The following is a 21,077-nucleotide window of genomic DNA, read 5'->3' as shown; positions in this document are numbered from 1 at the left end:
TGAAAGCATAACAGTGGCTATGCTCTCCTGCAAGGAACTTCCACTTGAACATATATGTATAAATCCACATATACAAATTCACAAATATAGATGTGTGCGTGTGCACATACGTGTGTAAGTGACTAAATATACCTCTATTATTCATACTGAATAACACATTCATTTGACTGTATGTCTTTAAGGTTCATCAATTTGTATGACTATTTTCTCAAAGTGTTATTCAGACTATAAGAGAATCTGGTGAAAGAAAAAAAGCACAGGAATTCATTATTCATTATCCTAGCGGGCCACGCCCCACTCCTGATCCTAGGAGCAACCCAATGATGTCATAGTTATTGTCTTATGTCATACTAGTTGAAACAGTGGTTACCACCACCAGGAAGAGAATTATTTTAAAGGGTCCTTTTAACTGAAATCTCCTTTGAATTAAGATGTGCTACATGAGCTCAAACTAATTAGAAAGGTGGCAGAAAATGGCATTAATAGCCAGTGGATATGGGCTTCTTGGGCCCCACTGGCCATTTGTTGGCATCCCAAAGGCAATCACAAGGTAAGAAAGATTTTCTCTGTACTGTTGGAGCAAATCAGGATTGAAATTTATAAACAACATATTTGGAGTATTTTTAAAATGTAGTTCTTATCCCTCTGTTTTCTGTTGCTGTGTGGATAAAATATAGAGCAATGAATATTGCTGAAAGTAATACATCTCAGCATATGACTTTCTTATATTAAAATTCTTCAATGGGTCCTCATGTCTGCAGGAACTATTCAAATACCATCTTCTCGTATACCAGGTTCTCCATGATCTTGCCCCTGCTGTCTTTTCCCAACTTATTTTTCATGCTGTTCCAGGCAAGCCTAATTCTGTCTCAGGCTACATCCAGGTACCTAACTGTACCACAATATTTCATGCTTTTTTGTCCTTGTATGTACTGTGGCCTTTCCCTATAATATCCATGTTATGCTCTCTGCTAAGCCAAATTTTATTCAGCCTTTGTGAGTCCTACTCTGAGTCTCTATCCTCCAAGCTAAGTGGATTATTCCCTTTTGTGCCAACATCCTGCTCAGGTCATGCTGCTATTATGAAAGCATTAATATAGTCAATAATTGTTTATATACCTAGTGACTAGTTCATGTGCTCCTTGAAGGCAGTAACTGTATTTGATATAGCAGCAGTTGCCATTTATTTAGTACCATGTGCCATGCACTGTGATTGGAAATCCATGATTTTATGCCTTTTTAATTCCTCTTATTGGAGAGCATAGAGGTATAAACAAATAATGCCCATAAAGTAGAGTATATGCAGTAGAACAGAGAAGGCACTTTACTACATCTGAAGCTTACAAAAAGGCTTCTAGAAAAAAGACTTTTGCTTGATGAAACAAACTGTGGTATTAACAAAAGGCTTCCCAATGCAACCCAGACTGACTCCTGTATCTCTAAAGCCTTCAGAAACCATCTTTAGCATGTTGGTGTATCAATGGGATTATTTGTATTTAAATGATTCTGTCATTGGTGTTAGGCATCTTTGTACTCTTTCTCTCCTGTCAAATTATAAAATTGTGAGGCAGCAATCACTTTTCTCAGTACTTCTAAACACCCCACTGTGGTTAATATTCAAAATACAGTTAACAAATTTAAGAATAAAGTTGAAATAATAATAACATCATTGTTTTCATGTAACTTTAAAATTTATAAGATTCTAACAAAATATCAACTCTTTGTATCCTTGCAATAATCTTTGGCAATATGGGTATTTACCCCAATTTTTCTAAATGAAGTGCACACAGAGTGCTTAAGTGACTTGTCCAGAGTCATATAATTAATAAGGGATAAGTGGGTGGGTAGTCATATGATTAATAAATGGCAGGTGGTAATTAATAAATGGTAGGTAGGTAATAAATTAAGTTTGCAAACACCTGATTCAGCTAATATCAATTACTCCCCTTAATGTGATAAATACACTGGTATAAATTTGGGTATGCTATCTCATTTAACATTACAATAACTCTAGGATATAAAGACTATTACCCTTATTTTATAGATGAGAAAATTGAAACTTACAGAGTTTAACTTGCCCAAGGTCAAAAGTAAATAAGTGGTAGAACAGGCACAGTAATCAAGTTCTTACCTCAGAAGAATTCAGGTTCTTAGACACTACACCATACAAGAATGGGATTCCAAGTGCTGAATGAGATTGGTTTCTTCACTCGGCAATTTATAATCCATTTGGGAGATGAGAACAAAATAGAAATGCAAAATTAACACACACAAAATTACTAACTGATGATGGCTTCTGGGATCTCTATCTCTGGAATTCTCTAATTTCGGTAATGAATTTCTTTTATTTATCCTGCTTGGGGTTCATGTCTTTGATTAACTCAGGATGTTTTCTAGTCTTAAATATTGGCTTGTCTCTAGTCTCTCTATTCTTTTTTCCAGCAGTCATATTAAAAGCATATGGATCCTTTACATGTTATCCTTCCCATTTCTTAACCTCTTTTTTAAGAACTGGTTTTCTCTATCACACTGTGTTGTATTATTTCCTCTTATTATTTACAAATTTTCTCTTCAGCTGTGTTTATTTTATTTTATTTATTTATTTATTTATTTATTTTGAGACAGAGTCTCACTCTGTTGCCCAGGCTGGAGTGCAGTGGCATGATCTCGGCTCACTGCAACCTCTGCCTCCTGGGTTCAGGCGATTCTCGTGCCTCAGCCTCCCAAGTAGCTGGGATTCCACCATGCCTGGCTAATTTTTGTATTTTTAGTAGAGATGGGGGTTTCACTATGTTGGCTAGGCTAATTTCAAACTCCTAACCTCAAATGATCTTCCCACCTTGGCCCCCAAAGTGCTGGGATTACAGGTGTAAACCACCGTGCCCAGCCAACTGTTTAATATGCTGTTTAATCCACCCATTTGGCTTACTACTTTTTTCCTTGCTCATTGTATATTTTAAAACAATCACACTGATAAATAATTTATATACAACAAAGTGGATGTATAATTTATTTTGATACACAATTTAAAAAATTTACATGCAATAAAATGAATGCAAGTATACATCTTGATGAGTTTTAATAATTGTATTCACATGGGTAACCATTACCCTAAAGTTTCCTCCAGCCTAGCTACAGTCTATCCACCCACTATCACTAGCACAAGGCAACCAGTTATCTGTTTTCTGTCATAGTAGATCAGGGTTTGTTTTTTTTTCTATTCAAGAATTTCTTATAAATGGAATCAAACCATATGGTTCTTTTATCATAATGAGTTTTAAGATTTATTCATGTTGCATATATCAATAGTTTTGGTTTTTCTTAATGCTAAGTAGTATCTATTGTGTGAATATCCCACAATTTGTATCAATTGACATGTTAATAGACATTCGGGTTGTTTCAAGTTTTCTGTCATTATTAATAAAGCTACCATGAACATTTGCAAGCAATTGTTGTGGACCTATGTTTTCACTTTTCTTGGGTAGATACATAGGAGTGGAATTGCTGGTTGTATTATAAATATGCACTTAACTGTTGAAGAAACTATAAAACTGTCTTCCAAAAGGTTGTACCATTTTGCGTTCTCACAAGTATTAGAACTCTGGTAGCTCCACATTCTTACCACCACTTGGTATTGTCTGATAATTTAATATTAATCATTATGGTAGTAGGTATTGTGGCAGGTAAAATAATGCTCCCACCCCTCTCACCGTCCCCTCCCCCTCCCTCCACCCAAAAAAGTGCTCACATCCCATCTCTGGAAACTGTAAATATAGTATCTACATGGCAAAGGAACTTGATTGATGTGATTAAAGTTAAGGACCTACTTTAACATGCGGAGATTATCCTGAATTCTCCAGGGGGGTCCACATGCATCCCTAAAAGTTGAAAACCTTTCCTGACTGTGGTCACAGAGAGATGTGATAAGAGAAGGACCTGTGAGATGGCAATAATGAAAAGGACTTGGGCCACTGCTGCTGGCTTTGAAGATGGAGGAAAGAGGCCATCGGTGAAGGAATGTGGATGGCCTGTAACAGCTGAAAATGGCAAGGAAACTGATTCTCTTCTAGAGCATCCAGAAAAAAATAAATCCCTCTTGGTATCTTGATTTTAACTCAGTGAGATTCATTGCAGACTTCTGATCTACAGAACTGTAATATAATAAATTTGTGTTTTAAGCCACTAAGTTTGTTGCCATTTGTTGTTGCAGCAACAGAAAACTAATACAGGTGTATAATAGTGTATTTCACTGTGATTAAATATCTGTTTCCATGATGACTAATGAAGTTGAGTCACCATGTGCTATTAGCTAGCCATGCTATCTCCTTTTATGACATTTTTGTGAATCAGTTGCTCATTTTTAGCTAGGTTGTTTAGATATTTTGTTGGCTTGTGATAGTTCTCTTTATATCATGAATACAATTATTTTGTCATATAGATTTACAGCAAATACTTTCAGTCTGTGACTTACCATTTCATTTCTTAATGGTGTCTTTCAAAGGGAAGTTTTAAATTTTGGTGATAGACCTTCCTTCTCTTAAGTTTTCTAAATTGTTTTATGATTAAAGCAAAATGATAGCACTGATATAGTTCTAAATGTATGTAAAGGAAATTTTAAAGATAATTTTATTAAAAATGGAAGAGAGTAAACTGACTTAAAGGGAGATGCAGTTTCTACACTTCATTCAGTCCAGTGAAATGTAGATTTCAGTGGATGTTTGCGGTGATGGAATAATTCTAGATACTGATTGAGGTCGTGGTTATAGGAATTTACACACGTGATAAAATAGAATTATATACATACATTGTACTGATATCAGTTTTTGGGTTTCTGATTACAATACACTTATGGAAGATGTAACTACTGGGTGAAACTAGGTGAAGGTACCTAGATATCTCTGTACCGTTTTTTTTTTTTTTTTTTTTGAGACGGAGTCTCGCTCTGTCGCCCAAGCTGGAGTACAGTGGCCGGATCTCAGCTCACTGCAATCTCCACCTCCCGGGTTCACGCCATTCTCCTGCCTCAGCCTCCCGAGTAGCTGGGACTACAGGCGCCCGCCACCTCGCCCGGCTAGTTTTTTGTACTTTTTAGTAGAGACGGGGTTTCACCGTGTCTCTGTACCGTTTTTGCAACTTTCTGTGAATTTAAAAAAGTTTTAAGAAATTATCTGAAAAGTTAACTGAACTATAATTGAGTCATTCTCTTTCTATTCTTTATTTTTTATTATCTTCTATTAATCTATGTATGTGTATGTCCTTATGCCAATACACATTGAATTGACTAATAAAGTTATAGTAGGTCTTTTAATCATGTCGTCCTTCAAATTTGTTCTTCAAAATTGTGTAAATTATTAGAGGTCCTTTGCATTTTCATATAAAATAATCAGCCTGTCAATTTGTAAACAAAAATATTGCCACTGATTGGAATTATATAGAATCTATAAATTTGAGGAAAATTGATGTTCTAACAATATTGAATCATTCAATCTACAGACATGACGCACTTTTGCATTTTCCTAGGGCATCTTTAATTTCTGTTAGTGCTGTTTCATGGTTTTCAGCGCACCGGTCTTGAACAAATTTTGGTAGATTTATCCCTATGTATTTATTGCTCTCTGGTGATATTATCAATGGTATTTATAAATTTTATTTTTCAATTATTCATTGCTAGTATAAGTCAATGCAACTGATTTTTGTAATAACTTTGTATTCTATGATATTACTAATTCTTAGTTCTAGTAGCTTTTTATCTGTAAATCAAAATAGTTTTACTTTTCCTTTCCAACCTATATGGTTTTTCAAACACTACTGATAATATCACCTGAAACAATAAATACCTAGGGATAAATCTACCAAAACTGTTTAAATAAATGGAAAGACATTCCTTGTTTTTAGATCGAAAGACTTCATATTGTTTAAAAAAAAAAATCCATACTAGCCAAAGCAATTTACACATTAAATGCTATCTTTATCAAAATACATTGGCATTCTTTTTACAGAAATATTTTTCTAAAACCCTGAAGTCCATATGGAACTCCACAAAGAACTCCAAAAAGCCAAAATGATCTTGAGAAAGAAGAAGAAAAATTGGGGCATTACATTTCCTGATTTCAATATATATTACAAAGCTACGGTAATTAAAACAGTCCTATACTGGCATAAAAAAGACATGTAGACCAATGAAACATAATAGAGAACCCAGAAGTAAACCCATATAAGTATGCTTTATTAGGGTGAAGAAGTCACTTTCTATTCTTAGATTGCTAATAGTTTTTAAAAATCATGAATTCCATCATACTAATTTTCTGCTTCTGTTGAGATGACCATATGATTTTTTACCTTTACATTGTTAATATGTGTCTTTGTTCATATGTGTTGCTATAAAGGAATACCTGACATTATGTAATTTATAAAGAAAAGTTTATTTGGCTCATTGTTCTTCAGGCTGTACAAGAAGTATGGTGCTAGTATCTGCTTCTGGTGAGGGCTTCAGGCTGCTTCCATTCAAGGTAGAAGGGGAAAGGGAGCCAGCATGTGCAGTGATCACATGGTAAGATAGGAGGCAAGAGGTGGGGGCGATGCTAGGCTCTTTTTATCAACCAGCTCTCACAGGAACTAATAGAGCAATAACTCACTAATTACCACAAGGACAGTACAAAGTCATCCATGAGGGATCTGCCTGCATCCCAAACATCTCCCATTAGGCTTTGTCTCCAACATTGGAGATCAAACTGTAACATAAGGTTTGGAGGGTCAAGTATGCAAACTATATAGCAATGTGGCAAATTAATTATTGGATTTTCATGTGTTAAACCAACCTTGCATTCCTGGCATAAACCCCATTTGGTCATAGCTTTCTTTTCATGTATTGCTGGTTTGATTTGCTAGTATTTTGTTAAAGATTTTGCATATATGTTCACTAAGGATATTTGTAGCTTTTATTTTGTAATATCATTTTCTAATTTTGGTATAAGGATAATGCTGACCTTTTAAGATTAGTTGGAAGATATGCTTTCATTTTATATTTTCAGAAAGTATGTAAATTGACATTATCTTCATTACTTGCTTGGTAGAATGCATAAGTGAAGCTATTTGTGTCTGAAGTGTATTTTGTGGAAAATATTGTTACTAGGTATTCAATTTCTTTAAGAGATAAAGAGCTTTAACATTTTATCTTTGTTCGTGTCACCATCTTTTTTTTTCTTTTTTATTATACTTTAAGTTCTAGGGTACATGTGCACAACGTGCAGGTTTGTTACATATGTATACATGTGCCATGTTGGTTTGCTGCATCCATTAACTCATCATTTACATTAGGTATATCTCCTAATGCTATCTCTCCCCCTCCTCCCACCCCACAACAGGCCCCAGTGTATGATGTTCCCCTTCCTGTGTCCAAGTGTTCTCATTCTTCAATTCCCACCTATGAGTGAGAACATGCAGTGTTTGGTTTCCTGTTCTTGCGATAGTGTGCTGAGAATGATGGTTTCCAGTTGCATCCATGACCCTACAAAGGACACAAACTCATTCTTTTTTATGGCTGCATAGTATTCCATGGCGTATATGTGCCACATTTTCTTAATCCAGTCTGTCATTGATGGACATTTGGGTTGGTTCCAAGTCTTTGCTATTGTCTTGTCACCATCTCAATAAATATCATTCAAGGTATTGGCTTATTTCATTTAAGTCGTTAAATTTATTAGTATAAAGTTCATAATTTTCAAATTATCATTTTTATACCAGCAGAATCTGAATGATGTCCCTTCTTTCATTTCAGATATTAGTAATTTGTCCTATCTTTATCTACTTATCTGTTGATATCTCTGTGCTCAGTTTATCAGTCTGGCAAAAATATAAATTAAAAATGACAAAAAATTTGAAGAGAATTCAAAAATGGTATAGAAATGGCAATTAAACATGTGAAAATAGTTCATACCATTAACAATCAGGGAAATGCAATTAAAATCAAGTGAGATAGCCCTGCACACTTATTAGAATGATGAGAGTAAACAAATTAAGAAACCCCAAAATACCACGTGCTGGAAAGGATTTGGCTAAATCTGAACTCATATGTTGTTGGTAGAAATGCAGAACGGCAGTCACTTTGGAAAACAGTTTGGCGGTTTTGTACAGAGTCATTCATGTATTTACCATACAACTAAGTAAACGTATTCTTAGATAATTGAACAGGAGTAAAGAAAACTAATTAACACAAAAATCTGTATGTCAATTTTTTTAGTAGCTTTACTCATAGTTGCCAAAAGCTAGAAGCAACTCAAATGTCTTTCTACTAGCGAATGAATAAACTGTGGTACAGTCATACCATGGAATAGTACCTAACAATAAAAAAAAAAAAAAGGACTGTAAAACAACATAGATTGTCTTCAAACGCATTGCGCTAAATGAAAGAAACTAGATTCAAAAGGTTACAGCTCCTATGATTACATTTAGATGACATTCTGGAAAAGGTAAAATTTTAGGAACAGAAAACAGATCAGTATTTACCAGAGCCTAGAGTTGTGGGGATAAGACGACTCCAGAGGAATACAAGGGAATTTTGGAGGATGACAGAACTGCTCTATATTTTGATTATGCAGGTAATTATGTGACTTACGAGTCTGTCAAAACTTAGAGAATTGTAGGCCAAGAAGAATGCATTTTATTGTATATAAATTACGGTACAATTTAAATAAAGCATCATGCTGTATTTAATATTCTACAATTTTTCACTCAACATCATGCTTCCACTATTCAACAATGACATATGTAAAGTTCAAGTTCATCAACTTTCTCTGGTGCATATTATTGTATTGTGTGAATATTTCAAATGTATTCATTAATTCTCCTGCAAAAGTATTTTGTTATTGTTTTTCCATTTTTCATTTTTTACTAGTTCAATATTTCTCCAATGGTACTGGAACAATTTTATGAAGTATAGAACTAGGAGTAGAATTGCTGAGATTTACAGTATGTGCCTATTCAACTTTACAAAATAATCTGACATTTTATTTTCAAGTAGTTGTCCCGGTATATATTCACACTTGAGGTGTTCACTGAATAGTTTCCAAGGCTTCACATTTTCACTAGCACCTGGTATTGTCAGATTTATTTTTTACACCCTAGTCAATATAAAATAGTATATTTTTATGGTTTTAATTGGCATCTTCCTCATTACTATTGAGGTTGAGCATCATTTCATGTTTTATTTTGTTGTTCTCTATTAATCCTTTGTTAGTTTTCATGTCATGTAAATAGGTTATATCATTTTTGACTTGTATTTCCACTTTATGGTGTTGTGGTTGAAATTGAAAGTTAATAATTTTAAAATAGTAAATGCATTCTTTTTAGTGTTTTTTGTTTTGTTTTGTTTTGGCACATCTTGGCTCACTGCAACCTCTGCCTCCCAGATTCAAGCAACTCTCCTGCCTCAGCCTCCCGAGTAGCTGATACTACAGGTGCATGCCACCAAGCCCAGCTAATTTTTGTATTTTTAGTGGAGACAGGGTTTCACCATGTTGGCCAGGATGGTCACAATCTCTTGACCTCATGATCCGCTCACCTCAGCCTCCCAAAGTGCTGGGATTAAAGGCGTGAGCCACTGCACCTGGCCTGTTTTTAGTGTTCTTATACAAAGATCAGTTGTTTTAAAAATGTGTGCTTAACTGAAGGTTATAAAGATAATTTAGATTTGTTTCTAAATGTTTCAAAGTTGTTTTTCATATTTAAGTGTTTATTCAATTAGCTTTTTTATATGGCATGAGATAGGAATCCAATTTATTTTACATATAACCATTGTCTCACAATGATTTTCTCAGGCCTCTGAGCCAAAGCTCAGCCGTTATAACCTCTGTGACCTACACTTACACATCCAGGTGGCCTGCAGGAGTCAATAAGTCTGGAGCAGCCAAAAAACCATAAAGAAGTAAAACAGCCAGTTCCTGCCTTAACTGATTAACCAAAATTACAACATTTTACCATTGTGACCTTGTCCCTGCCCTACCTTAGCTGATCAATCAACTTTGTGACATTCTTCTTCTGGACAATAAGTCTTATGATCTCCCCACCATATACCTTGTGACCCCCTCCTCCGCTAACAATAGATAACCACCTTTTACTGTAATTTTCCATTACCTACCTAACTCCTTTAAAACAACCACTTCCCCATCTCCCTTCACTGCTTCTCTTTTCTGATTCAGCCCACTTGCACCTAAGTGAAATAAACAGCCTTGTTGCTCATACAAAGCCTGTTGGTAGACTCTCTTCACAAGGACATGCTTGACAGATTTATTGAAAATCCATTTTCCACAATGATCCAAATAGTCACCTCTGTTATATTTCAAGTTTACATACATACATGGGTCTGGATCTCTTCTTTGTCCCATCAGGATACTATTCCTCTACCAATAACATACCTTACAATTATTATTCTGTTGTGATACATCTTGATATCCTATTAAGTATGTTTACCACTTTTCAGAATTATCTTTTTATTTACTACTGGACATTGGATCTAACAGCTTGGTTAGATTCAGGTTAATTTTTGGTAAGAATACTTCATAGGTGGTCTTGTGTGCTTCCTATTATATATACTATCAGGTAGCACCATTACTAATGTGTCCAGAATTTGTTCCTTCTGGTGGGTTCTTGGTCTCGCTGACTTCAAGAATGAAGCTGCGGACCTTCGCAGTGAGTGTTACAGCTCTTAAAGATGGTGTGCCCAGAGTTTGTTCCTTCAGATGTTCAGATGTGTCCAGAGTTTCTTCCTTCCAGTGGGTTTGTGGTCCTGCTGAGTTCAGGAGTGAAGCCGTGGACCTTTGCAGCAAGTGTTACAGCTCTTTAAAGGTGGTGTGGACCCAAAGAGTGAGCAGCAGCAAGATTTATTGTGAAGAGAGAAAGAACAAAGCTTCCACAGCATGGAAGCAGACTCAAGCAGGTTGCCGCTGCTGGCTCTGGTGGCCAGGTTTTAGTTGCTTATTTGGCCCCGCCCACGTCCTGCTGATTGGTCTATTTTACAGAGCGCTGATTGGTGCATTTACAATCCTTTAGCTAGGCACAGAGTGCTGATTGGTGCGTTTACAATCCTCTAGCTAGACAGGAAAGTTCTCCAAGTCCCCACCCGACCCAGAAGTCCAGCTGGCTTCGCCTCTCACTGATGATGCTGTTTGCTTGTCTGTTTAAAATGCTTACAGCCAGATCTCCTCATTGTAAAGTAACATTTCTTTCCCTTTAGAATTATCAAGAAATACGTGGCGTAAAACTTTGCCTTACTTTAAATTATTTTAAAGTAAATTAATAGGGCTTATTTGAATCCCTTGTTTATTGGGGCTTGCAAAACAGTAACTATCATTATTTTTCTCCATTCCTACCAGGTATTTTCTGTTAAGAAGAGCTTTTCCCTGTCAAAAGGAGGTGAAATCTGGTTTATTTCCAAAAGAATTAGATTAAGTGTTTCTTTCTTTTAATTACCAGTTTTCAGAGTGAAGATCTGATGTAGTAGTTGCCTCCAATAGAAGTGGGGTTCTTTTTTCCCTGTTTTTCTATGTTGTTATCATTATGGATTTCATTTTTTTATTTATTTAATGTGTTAAATCAATCCCAGTAATTCCATTTGACACCCAAATTGCCTCAAATTCACCAGTGTCCTTTTTACATAATCTTATTAGTCTTTTTCTATGTCCTTACTGTCAAGCATAAAATGTTCCAGGCTCATCTTGTACTTTTCCTGCCATAGACAGACAGCTTATCTAGTTCAGTCCCAGTTTCAGTTATCTGTTTATTGCTCTGGTTTCCATTTCCAGCCATCTCTTTTCCTTCTGGCCTCTGGGCATTTTCTCTAGGCTTTTGTTGTTGCTGTTGTTTTTTTCAAGCTCAGATTTGCATTTTTTCAAGCTCAGGTTTGCATTTTTTCAACACCAAATATTTATTCAGTGACAACTATGGGCTGAATACAAAAGTGAACAAAATAAATTCTCTGAGCTCAAGGAGATGACTTACATTCCAAAAATCCTTGTTATATTATCTATGCATTTTAATGTATATTTTTGTCTTTCAATTTTAGGTATTGTGAAGGTTTTAAAGTAATCTAGCCTGCCATATTACCGTTAAAGTTGTCATAAATGATAATTTGTAAAATTTTACATCATTTTGCAGAATTAATATTTAGAAAAACAAACAATAGGAAGTCCAGTGAGGAAGGACTTGCAGTACTCTAGGTATAAAGTAGTTAGACTATTGGTAGAAGTAAGAATGGAGAAAAAAACTGGACTACCTGAATATCTTGAAGGAAAAAAAGACAATTTTGTAACACTTTAGTAAGAGGGCATGATACAGAGGAAGGAGTTAAAATTAGCTTCAAATTTTCTTCCCTGGCAGAATAAAGAAGACTATAACATCTACAGAAATAGTGTTGTAGCTGGTGTGAAAGGGTGGGAAGATAAAAATATATTTTGTTGGGTAAGGACTGTATTTCTATATTTAATATACCATGCAGTGCCTTAACATGGTGTTTTACACATAATGGATAATCAATAATTGCATCAACGTACTGCATTTGAAAAAAGCAGCAGAGCAACTACATGCATGTCTCAAGGCAATTGAGAAAACAGGACTAGAAGACAGTGAATAAGTGACAAGATTATAGGTGAGGAGGGGGAGTGGAGATGCTTTCTTTGCATCCCTAGAACTTGGTTTGGTGTTTGGCACACAGCCAGCCCTCAATTCACATTTATCAAATAAATGAACCTAAATCATTTGCATAGACATAATAGCTGAACTCATGGGAATAGATCTTAAACCAGAGAACATTCAGTCATAAAAGAACCCTTCTTTCCTATGCCCTGCACTGCTCACAATTGCCTGCCTCAGAAGAAGCAATTCTAAACATACCTTGAGTTAGGGATAATTGGTGGAGCTGGAATTTCAGGAACTGTTTGTTGTTGTTGTTGTTTGTTTTGGTTGGGGGGAGGTGTATTCTAGATTTAAGACATCAAAGTGACAGACTTGCCACCTTCAAGGTAGATATTAATTATATCCATTTTGTACAAGGGTCAGATTATCTCCACAAATTAGAGCTTGTAAGTGCCATCAGTGCAATCCAGGCCCCCAAATAGAAACCTCCCTTATTAGCCAGGACTGGACTGCTCTATAGCATTGGCTAACAGGTTCTCGGATTCCCCTCCGTCCTTTCAAGCTGACCTGACAGCCCTTTCTATTCCCATCCTCAAGGGGGCGGTGACTACGGAGCCACTCCTTATTCACGGACGCTCAAATGTGCACCAAAACTTCCCTGCTCCGCTCCCCGGTGCGTCAAACTCGGAGGCCAGAGCCTCAGACTGAGCCTGCGCATATAAATGGTGCAGAGCAAGCGCATGCGTCCTGACGGCCCGGCATAGGCGACTCTGGGCGGGTCTGGGCCGCTCCAGTGTTTTGGGGCCCAGGAGCTGTGGGAGGAGCTGGAGGCTTCACCGTGGTAACCAAAGCGCCGCTGCTGCCCCGCCTTGCAGGCCTCAGGACTGTCATCGCCTCTGGGTGTGAGGGTACTTTGGTCACCGTCCCCGGAAATAGCCGCGCCTGCCTCTCAGATACCCCATCCTCCCCACGCCGCTGCCGCTGCCGCCATGCAAGGGGAGGACGCCAGATACCTCAAAAGGTGACGACTCCCCAAGGCTCTGTCTTACCCTCCTTGCTAGGGCCCTGAAGATGATCTTGGGTTGGCTGTGAGATGTCACTGGGCAACGCTAGTTTAGAAGAGGGGATGGGAAGCAGGGAGAGAAGTCACTGAAAGGAGAGGGAAAAGGTGAAGCGGGGAAAAAAAGGAGAGAGTTCTGGGAGGTTTCAAGGTCCTCTGACCTGACTTGGCGGAGCCCTGACAGCATTGAAAGATGGCTTCTTCGCTGCATCACCTTATTCTAGGAGGGAGGTAGGGCAAGGTAAACCGCGTCTGTCTTTGTTTTTTTCCCCCCCTCTTCCCAGACTCTCCATTTTCCCATAATAGATAAAGCCCATGAGAGCCTGGGAATGAAATCTGATGCATCTGCCCTCGGGCCTCAGTTTGGGATTCACTGCCCTGGGATTTTGAAATGATGAAGGAGAAGGAAGTGGTGGATTCTACCTTTTGGAAGGCTGGATTGAGATGTTGATTTCCAGTCTCTTTCTGCTTTCCTCATCCATGTCATCCATTTGACTGCCATATATACAACATAATTTTTATAGGACATTTTGTAATTATCAAGAGGTTTGTTCAGAAGCTTGATGACAATAAAATAGACTATCATTTCTTTTAAATATTTATGGTATCAATTACTCAAAAAATTGTAGTCTGTTGGGATTATTTGGCTGCTGGCAAATGCTCAGATCATTCCTGATTGAAAAAAAAAAAAAAGATACCTCCCACTGGACCAAGAGTAAGCAGTGATCCAATAGAAAAAAATTTTAATTCAGTACTGATTCAGTAAATACCCTGGAAAAGTCACATGTATTCCTTTGGGCACAGTTTCCTCATCTGAAAATGGTACAGGTATTAACTTCTGAGAGATACGACGACGAAAGATGAAAATACTTTTAAAAAATAAAACATGAATGTAAGGTGGTGGTATTATTTGAAGTCATAATTCACTTGTACTGAATATTTTTATTCTGGCTTGGCTGAGCTCTCATCATCACAGAAAGATCTTCCAAGTGTTAGTAGACTCATAAAAGGGATTCAAACAATTGTATAATAAATAATCAACTATATTGTCCTTGCAAGACAGGCATGTATTGCCTGTCTTTATCATTTTATATAAATATATCTGAAAATGGCAAATAGCCAGACTTTATAAGTAAAAATTTTTAAATGAATATATAAGCTTATATCAGTGTTTATTTCCCCACTGAATTTTACTTAACGTTGGTTTTTAAAATACCTTTGTTAAAAATTTTGTGACACAAGAAAATAAATTGTCTTTTAACTTTAAATTCAAAATAGTTCTGGAACAAAGAGCTGCTGTTATACCATTAGCTGATTTTCATGTAATATATTTGTGTCAGAGGTAGTTATTCTTAACATTATGGTACTAGTATGGACACTCAGGCATACTGTGACTTATAATTCTCAACCTGTTGTTTGCTTTTAAACACATACTATCTAGAGTTCCAAAATTAAAACTGAGCCAGTCAATGAAATATTTGAAGTAAAATGAGATTAGAATCTGGAATGGTTGAAAAATACATTTCTCAATTTCATCTAATTTTTACTATAAATAAGAAAAAGTTTGAATCGTCTGCTTTCAGACTAGAAATATATAGGAGACATGTATTCATACAGATCTGATGGAAAATATTTATGATGTCTGATAGAACCTTCCATTTTAATTATTGTTTTTTGACCGTGATTACGTATATTCTTTAACAATATTTTTACTTTTATATTTTGTTTTTCACAAGACAGCAGATAGCAGTATATTTTCCGTCCCTTCCTACCTGAATAATTCCATATTCTGGTCTTACAAAAATAATTTTTTTTGGATCCCTATGTGTTTTGGTGTTTGATTCTTACATGCCCTTCCCTTTATCTGGAACTTGTCCTGTTCTTTGCCCAGCTAATTCCTCATCTTTCGTGTTTTGATATAAATACTACTTTTTCCAGAAGGCTTTCCTGAACTTCCCTTTCCCACCTCACAATCCAGGTCAGGTCTACCTGTTAGGGTCTCATAATACTTAATACCTTGTTTTTCTCTAATCTTACTACTTTATATTTCCTTCTGGTTTATAAACTTCATAAAGGTAAGGTGCTGTATGTATCTTACTTCCCATGGTGTCCCCAGCACTCAGCAAGGTGCCTGAAACATAGATTATTAAGTAAAGTCAGAGTAAGACTAGAAAGAAATGTGGGCCAAATCATATGGGGCTTATGAGCTTTAGTAAAGAGTTGAGAGTTTATTATGAGTGCATTGGGGAACTATTGAAGGATATTAAAAGTGAACAACATTTGTTCATTCATTCAATAGTTGAGATTCTATATGTAAAAGTCATTGAGCCAAGTGATAAAACATATTTGGCAAATGAAACAAGTATATTCCCTGCCTTCATGGCATTTACACTCTAGCAAGTAATACAGACTTTAAAACATACTGATATTTATTGTATTTATAAGTGCTATATGAAAAAAAGTATGTGGGCTTTTGTGTCAAGCTTTTCTCACATAGTACATCAAGGTCCATCTGTGTGGTAGCATGTATCAGTACTTCATTCCTTTATATAGCTGCATAATATTTGCTGTGGTTTGGATATAGTTTGTTTCCACCAAAGCTCATGTTAAAACTTGGTCCTCCAGTGTGGCAGTGTTGGGAACTGGAGCCTGGGAGGTGTTTCAGTTTTGGGGTTGGATCCCTCATGAATGGCTTGGTGATGTTCTTGCCGGAGTGAGTCAATTCTTGCTCTAGTGAGACTGGATTAGTTCTCTTGGGAGTGGATTAGTTCCCTCTAGAGTTGGTTGTTATAAAGCCAGGAAGACCCTCAGGTATTCTCTCTTCTCTCTTCCTCTTTGATTTTGTCCGCTGTGTTATAATGAAGCACAAAAGTCCTCACTAGAAGCCAGGGTCATGCCCTTGAACTTCCCAGCCTGCAGAACTGTAAGCTAAATAAACCCCTTTTCCTTATAAATTACCTAGTCTCAGGTAATCTGTCATAGCAACATAAAATTGACTAATTCAGTGTTCCATTTTATGGATATACCACATTTTGTTTATTTATTACTCATCTGGTGATGGACATTTGGGTTGTTTCTACCTATTGGCTATTGGGAATAAAGCTGTTGTGAACTTTACAGGTTTTTTTTGAACACCTGTTTTCTATCTTTTGGTGTATACCTAGGCCTGGAATTGCCAGACCATATGGTAATTCTATGTTTAATTCATTGAGTAACCACTAAAGTGTCTTCCCTAGTGACTGCACCCTTTTACATTCCCACCAGCAATGTGTAAGAATTCCAGTTTTTCCATATCCTCACTAACACTTGTTATTTTCTGTTCTATAATTATTACTGTCCTAGTGGATATCAAATGGTATCTTATTTTGGAATTGATTTGCCTTTCCCTAATTGCTAATGACATTGAGCTTTTCATGTGCTTCTTGGCCATTTGTCTTTCTTCTTTGGGAAAAGGAGTTCTTTATAATAGAACCTTGTCAGATACATGATTTACAGATACTTTGTCCCATTCTGTGGGTTTTCTTCACACTTTTTTGGTATGTGAAACTTTCATATGCAAACATTTTTAATTTTGGTGAAGTCTAATTTATTATTTTGTTGCTCATGACTTTTGGCATCATTGTTTAAGAAACCACTGCTAAATCCAAGGTTATGAAGGTTTGTCCTGTTTTCTTCTAAGAGTTTTACAGTTTTAGCTCTTAAATTTAATATCTTTGATCCATCTTGAGTTAGCTTTTGTCTATGGTGTATGGTAATGGTCCATCTTCATTCTTTTATATGTGACTATCTAGTTGTTCTGACATCATTTGTCAGAACAAATGTCAGAAAAGAACGATAGACTGTTGTTTTCCTCCATGAATGGTTTGGGCAATTTTTTTGAAAATTAAATGACCAAAAATGTTGGGGTTTATTCCTGCACTCTCAATTATATTTCATTTATCTGTCTGTCCGTGTGCTAGTACCTCACTGTTTTGATTACTGAAGCTTTGTAGTGAGTTTTGAAATCCAGAAGTGTGAGTCCTCCAACTTTGTTGTTCTTTTTCAAGATTGTTTCAGCTATTTAGGGTTCCTTGTATTTCTATTTGAATTTTAGGGTTGACTTTTCCATTTCTGCAAAAAAAAAAAAAAGCGATTGAGACTTTTGGAATGTAATGAACCTGTAGATCACTTTGGGGAATCTTGCCATCTTAACAATATTAAGTCCTTCAGTGCATGAACATGTGATTTCACTTAGTTCATATTAATTTCTTTCAGCAACTTTCTGTTGTTTTCAGTATACAGTTGTTCCTTGGTTACATTTATTACTGAGTATTTTATTCTTTTTGATGGCATTGGAAGTGAAATTTTCTAAATTTCCTTTTCATATTTTTCAGCTCCAATATATAGAAAAACAGTGGATTTATTTTTTTGGTGTGTTCTGATCTATTCTCTAACTTTGCTGAATTTGTTTATTAGCTCTAGCCAGTTTTTTGTGCCACTTTTAGAATTTTCAATACATAAGATTGTGTCTTCTGCAGATAGAAATAATTTTACTTCTTCTTTTTCAATCTGGATGCCTTTTTTTTTCCCCCATGCCTCATTGCTCTGGCTAGAATTTCCAGTACTATGTTGAATAGAAGTCAGGAAAGTGGATGAACATTCTTGTCTTGTTCCTGATCTTAGGGGGAAAGCTTTCATTCTTTCACCATTGAATATGACATTGGCTGTAGATTTTTCATATATGCCCTTTATTATGTTAAGGGACTTTTCTTCTATTCCTAATTTATCAAGTACTTTTATCATAAAAGGATGTTGGGTTTTGTCAGATGCTTTTTCTGCATCAATTGAGATAATCATGTACTTTTTTGCTTCATTCCATTAATGTGGTGTATTGTATTGAAATGCCCATGTGGCCATGTTATGTGGTCCTTTTGATATACTTCTGGATTCTGTTTGCTAGTATTTTGAGGATTTTCACATGTATATTCATAAAGGATATTGGTCTGTAGGTTTTCCTGTAGTATCTTTGTCTTGCTTTGGTATCGGGGTAATGGTGGCCTCATGGAATGAATTAGGAAGTGTTTCCTCTACTGTTATGTATTTTGGAAGAGTTCCAGGGTTTTTTATGTTAATTTGTCTTTAAATGCATGGTAGAATTCACCAGTGAGGCCATCTGGTACTGGACTATTCTTTGTTGAAAGGTTTATGATTACTGATTCAATCACCTTACCTCTAGTTCTGTTCCGATTTTCTATGTGTTTTGAGTCAGTTTTGGTAGTTTGTGTGTTTCTAGGAATTACTCTTTTTCATGTAGGTTATCCAATTTGTTGGTGTTCGCATTATTCTCTTGTAATTTTTTAATCATCGAAAGAGCAGCAGTGATGTCCCACTTTCATTTCTGATTTTAGTAATTTGAGTCTCTTCTTTTCTTTTTAAATCAGTCTAACAAAGTTTTCCAAAAATGTTTGTTGATCTTTTCAAAGAACTAACCTTTGTTTTCATTTTCTCTGTTATTTTTCTAGTCTCTATTTCTTTTATTGCTTTCTATTATTTCCTTCTGCTAGCTTGGGGTTTTGTTTGCTCTTCTTTTTCTAGCCCCTTAAGGTGTAAAATTAAGTTAATTCAAAATCTTTTATTATTTTTTTTAAATAGAGCGTCAGTATAGAGTGTCTTACTGTGGATATCTTTGAGTTTATCTTTGAATTTCATTGAGCTTCCTGGATGTGTAAATTTGTCCTTGGTCTAATTTGGGAAGTTTTTGACTGTTTTTTCCCAGTATTCTCTATACTCCTTTCTTCCTCTCCTTTCATACCCTCATTATGCATATGTTGGTATAATAGATGGTGTTCCATAAGTCTCTTAGGTTCTGTTTATTTTTCTTCATTCTGTTTTCTTTCTGTGCTTCAAAATGGACAGTTTCATTTGACATATCTTCAAGTTTGCGGATTATTTTCTCTCTCTGCTCAGATCTGCTGTTAAAAACCCTGTAGTGATTTTTTTATTTCAGTTATTGTACTTTTCAGCTGTAGTATTTTTATTTGAATCCTTATGATAATATATTTTTAAACTATTTATTTGTTGAGACATTGTGTTTCTGCTTTTTTTTAGTTCTTTGCACTGGTTTCTTTTTGCTCTTTGGACATATTTAAGACAGTTGATTTAAAGTCTTTGATAAGTCCAGTGTTTGTGCTGTAGCATGGACAGTTTTTGTTAATTTTTTTTATTCTGAGAATGAGCCATAGTTTCTTGTTTCTTTGCATATTTCATATTTTTTTTTGTTGAAAACTGGGTATTTTGAATATTATGATGGCCAAAGAAAGAAAAGAAAAAAATACTCTTTGTGTCTTTGTAGGTTGACTCAGTGGTTGGATATGCCTTCAACACTTAGCCAGGCAATTTACAGTTTTACCTTAGCCTTCGTTTGCTGCTTGCGCAGAGCCTAAAGACCAGCCAGAGGTAAAAGCTTGTGGTCTTACCAGGTTTTTTCTGGGTATGTATTCTGCCCTGACCATGCTCATGGATTTCTAGATTTCTCTTTATGTGCAATAGCTTTTCAAAGCATCTATTCCCCTAAAATGTCTGACTCCCTAGACTTTCCTCTTAGGCTTTCAGCATGTGTTTCGTTTGACCCCGCTATTACTATTTATCCCAGGGGTCAGCAGCTTGTATGCTTGGCTTTCACTGATTTCAGTGACTGCATAGCTACACTATCCTGATAAGAGTTGAAAATCAGTCAAAACAAAGGAAAGCCCTTTGCAGCAGACCTCAAAGGAAACCCCAGTCAGTTGCAAAACAGTCAGACAAAATTCCTTGGGCGCAAGGTCCACGTGACTCCTCTAGAACCAAGTATTAACAGTGGGAACGTGGGCTGCCATCTTTAAGACTGCCACTGTGCTTGAGAGTGGGGTGGATGTCTAGTGTAAGTGAAAAGACCATAATGATCGCCTACCCTGTTTCTGTAACCTTTCTTCTGATTAAACATTCACTTGGTTGCTATAAACCTTTGACTATCTTCCAGAGTTCTGATGAGGTTGATTGTGATAGTTTTTTTGCCAAGCTTTTCAGTGCTTCCGGGGAATGCCAGCCTCTAGAGGTCCCTACTCTGCCATTTCACTGATGTCACTTAGCCATTATCTTTTCATGTATTGCTTCTGTCCCCATTCTCTCTCACCATTTTTCTGAGACTTCAAGTACATATACTAGACCTACTCAGTATGCATTGCTGAATTATACTTTTGCTTGCATTTTACGTCTTTTTGTCTCTATGTTTTATTCTGGGTGTTTTCTTCTGACTTATATTTTATACCACAGATTATCTCCTTACCTGTGTCTAATCTGCTATTAAATGTATTTATTTATTATTATTCTTAATTTTGGTTATTGCATTTTTAATTCTAGAAATTAAAAAATA

General features: G+C 36.0%; 1 protein-coding gene across 5 annotated transcripts in view; it reads left to right on the top strand.

The window, feature by feature from the left end:
* Nucleotides 1–382: 382 nt before the first annotated feature.
* The window catches only part of KIFAP3 (kinesin associated protein 3), a 170,061-nt gene continuing 149,366 nt past the window's right edge, over nucleotides 383–21,077 (top strand). For 2 of the 5 annotated variants that reach the window (XM_033195193.1, XM_033195195.1), the window contains exon 1: nucleotides 383–550. In XM_033195193.1, the coding sequence (XP_033051084.1) occupies nucleotides 474–550 (77 nt within the window). In that variant the 5' untranslated portion in view covers nucleotides 383–473. Of the gene's footprint in view, nucleotides 551–13,304; nucleotides 13,649–13,670; nucleotides 13,929–21,077 lie in introns of those variants that run through there. The other 3 variants (XM_033195194.1, XM_033195196.1, XM_033195197.1) reach the window with 3 other exon arrangements.

This window comes from Trachypithecus francoisi, unplaced genomic scaffold (assembly GCF_009764315.1).
Source record: "Trachypithecus francoisi isolate TF-2019V2 unplaced genomic scaffold, Tfra_2.0 Lachesis_group5, whole genome shotgun sequence".
NCBI classification, from domain to species: Eukaryota; Metazoa; Chordata; class Mammalia; order Primates; family Cercopithecidae; genus Trachypithecus; species Trachypithecus francoisi.
Note: the sequence above shows the minus strand (reverse complement) of the source record. Positions and strands in the feature narration are given on the sequence as shown.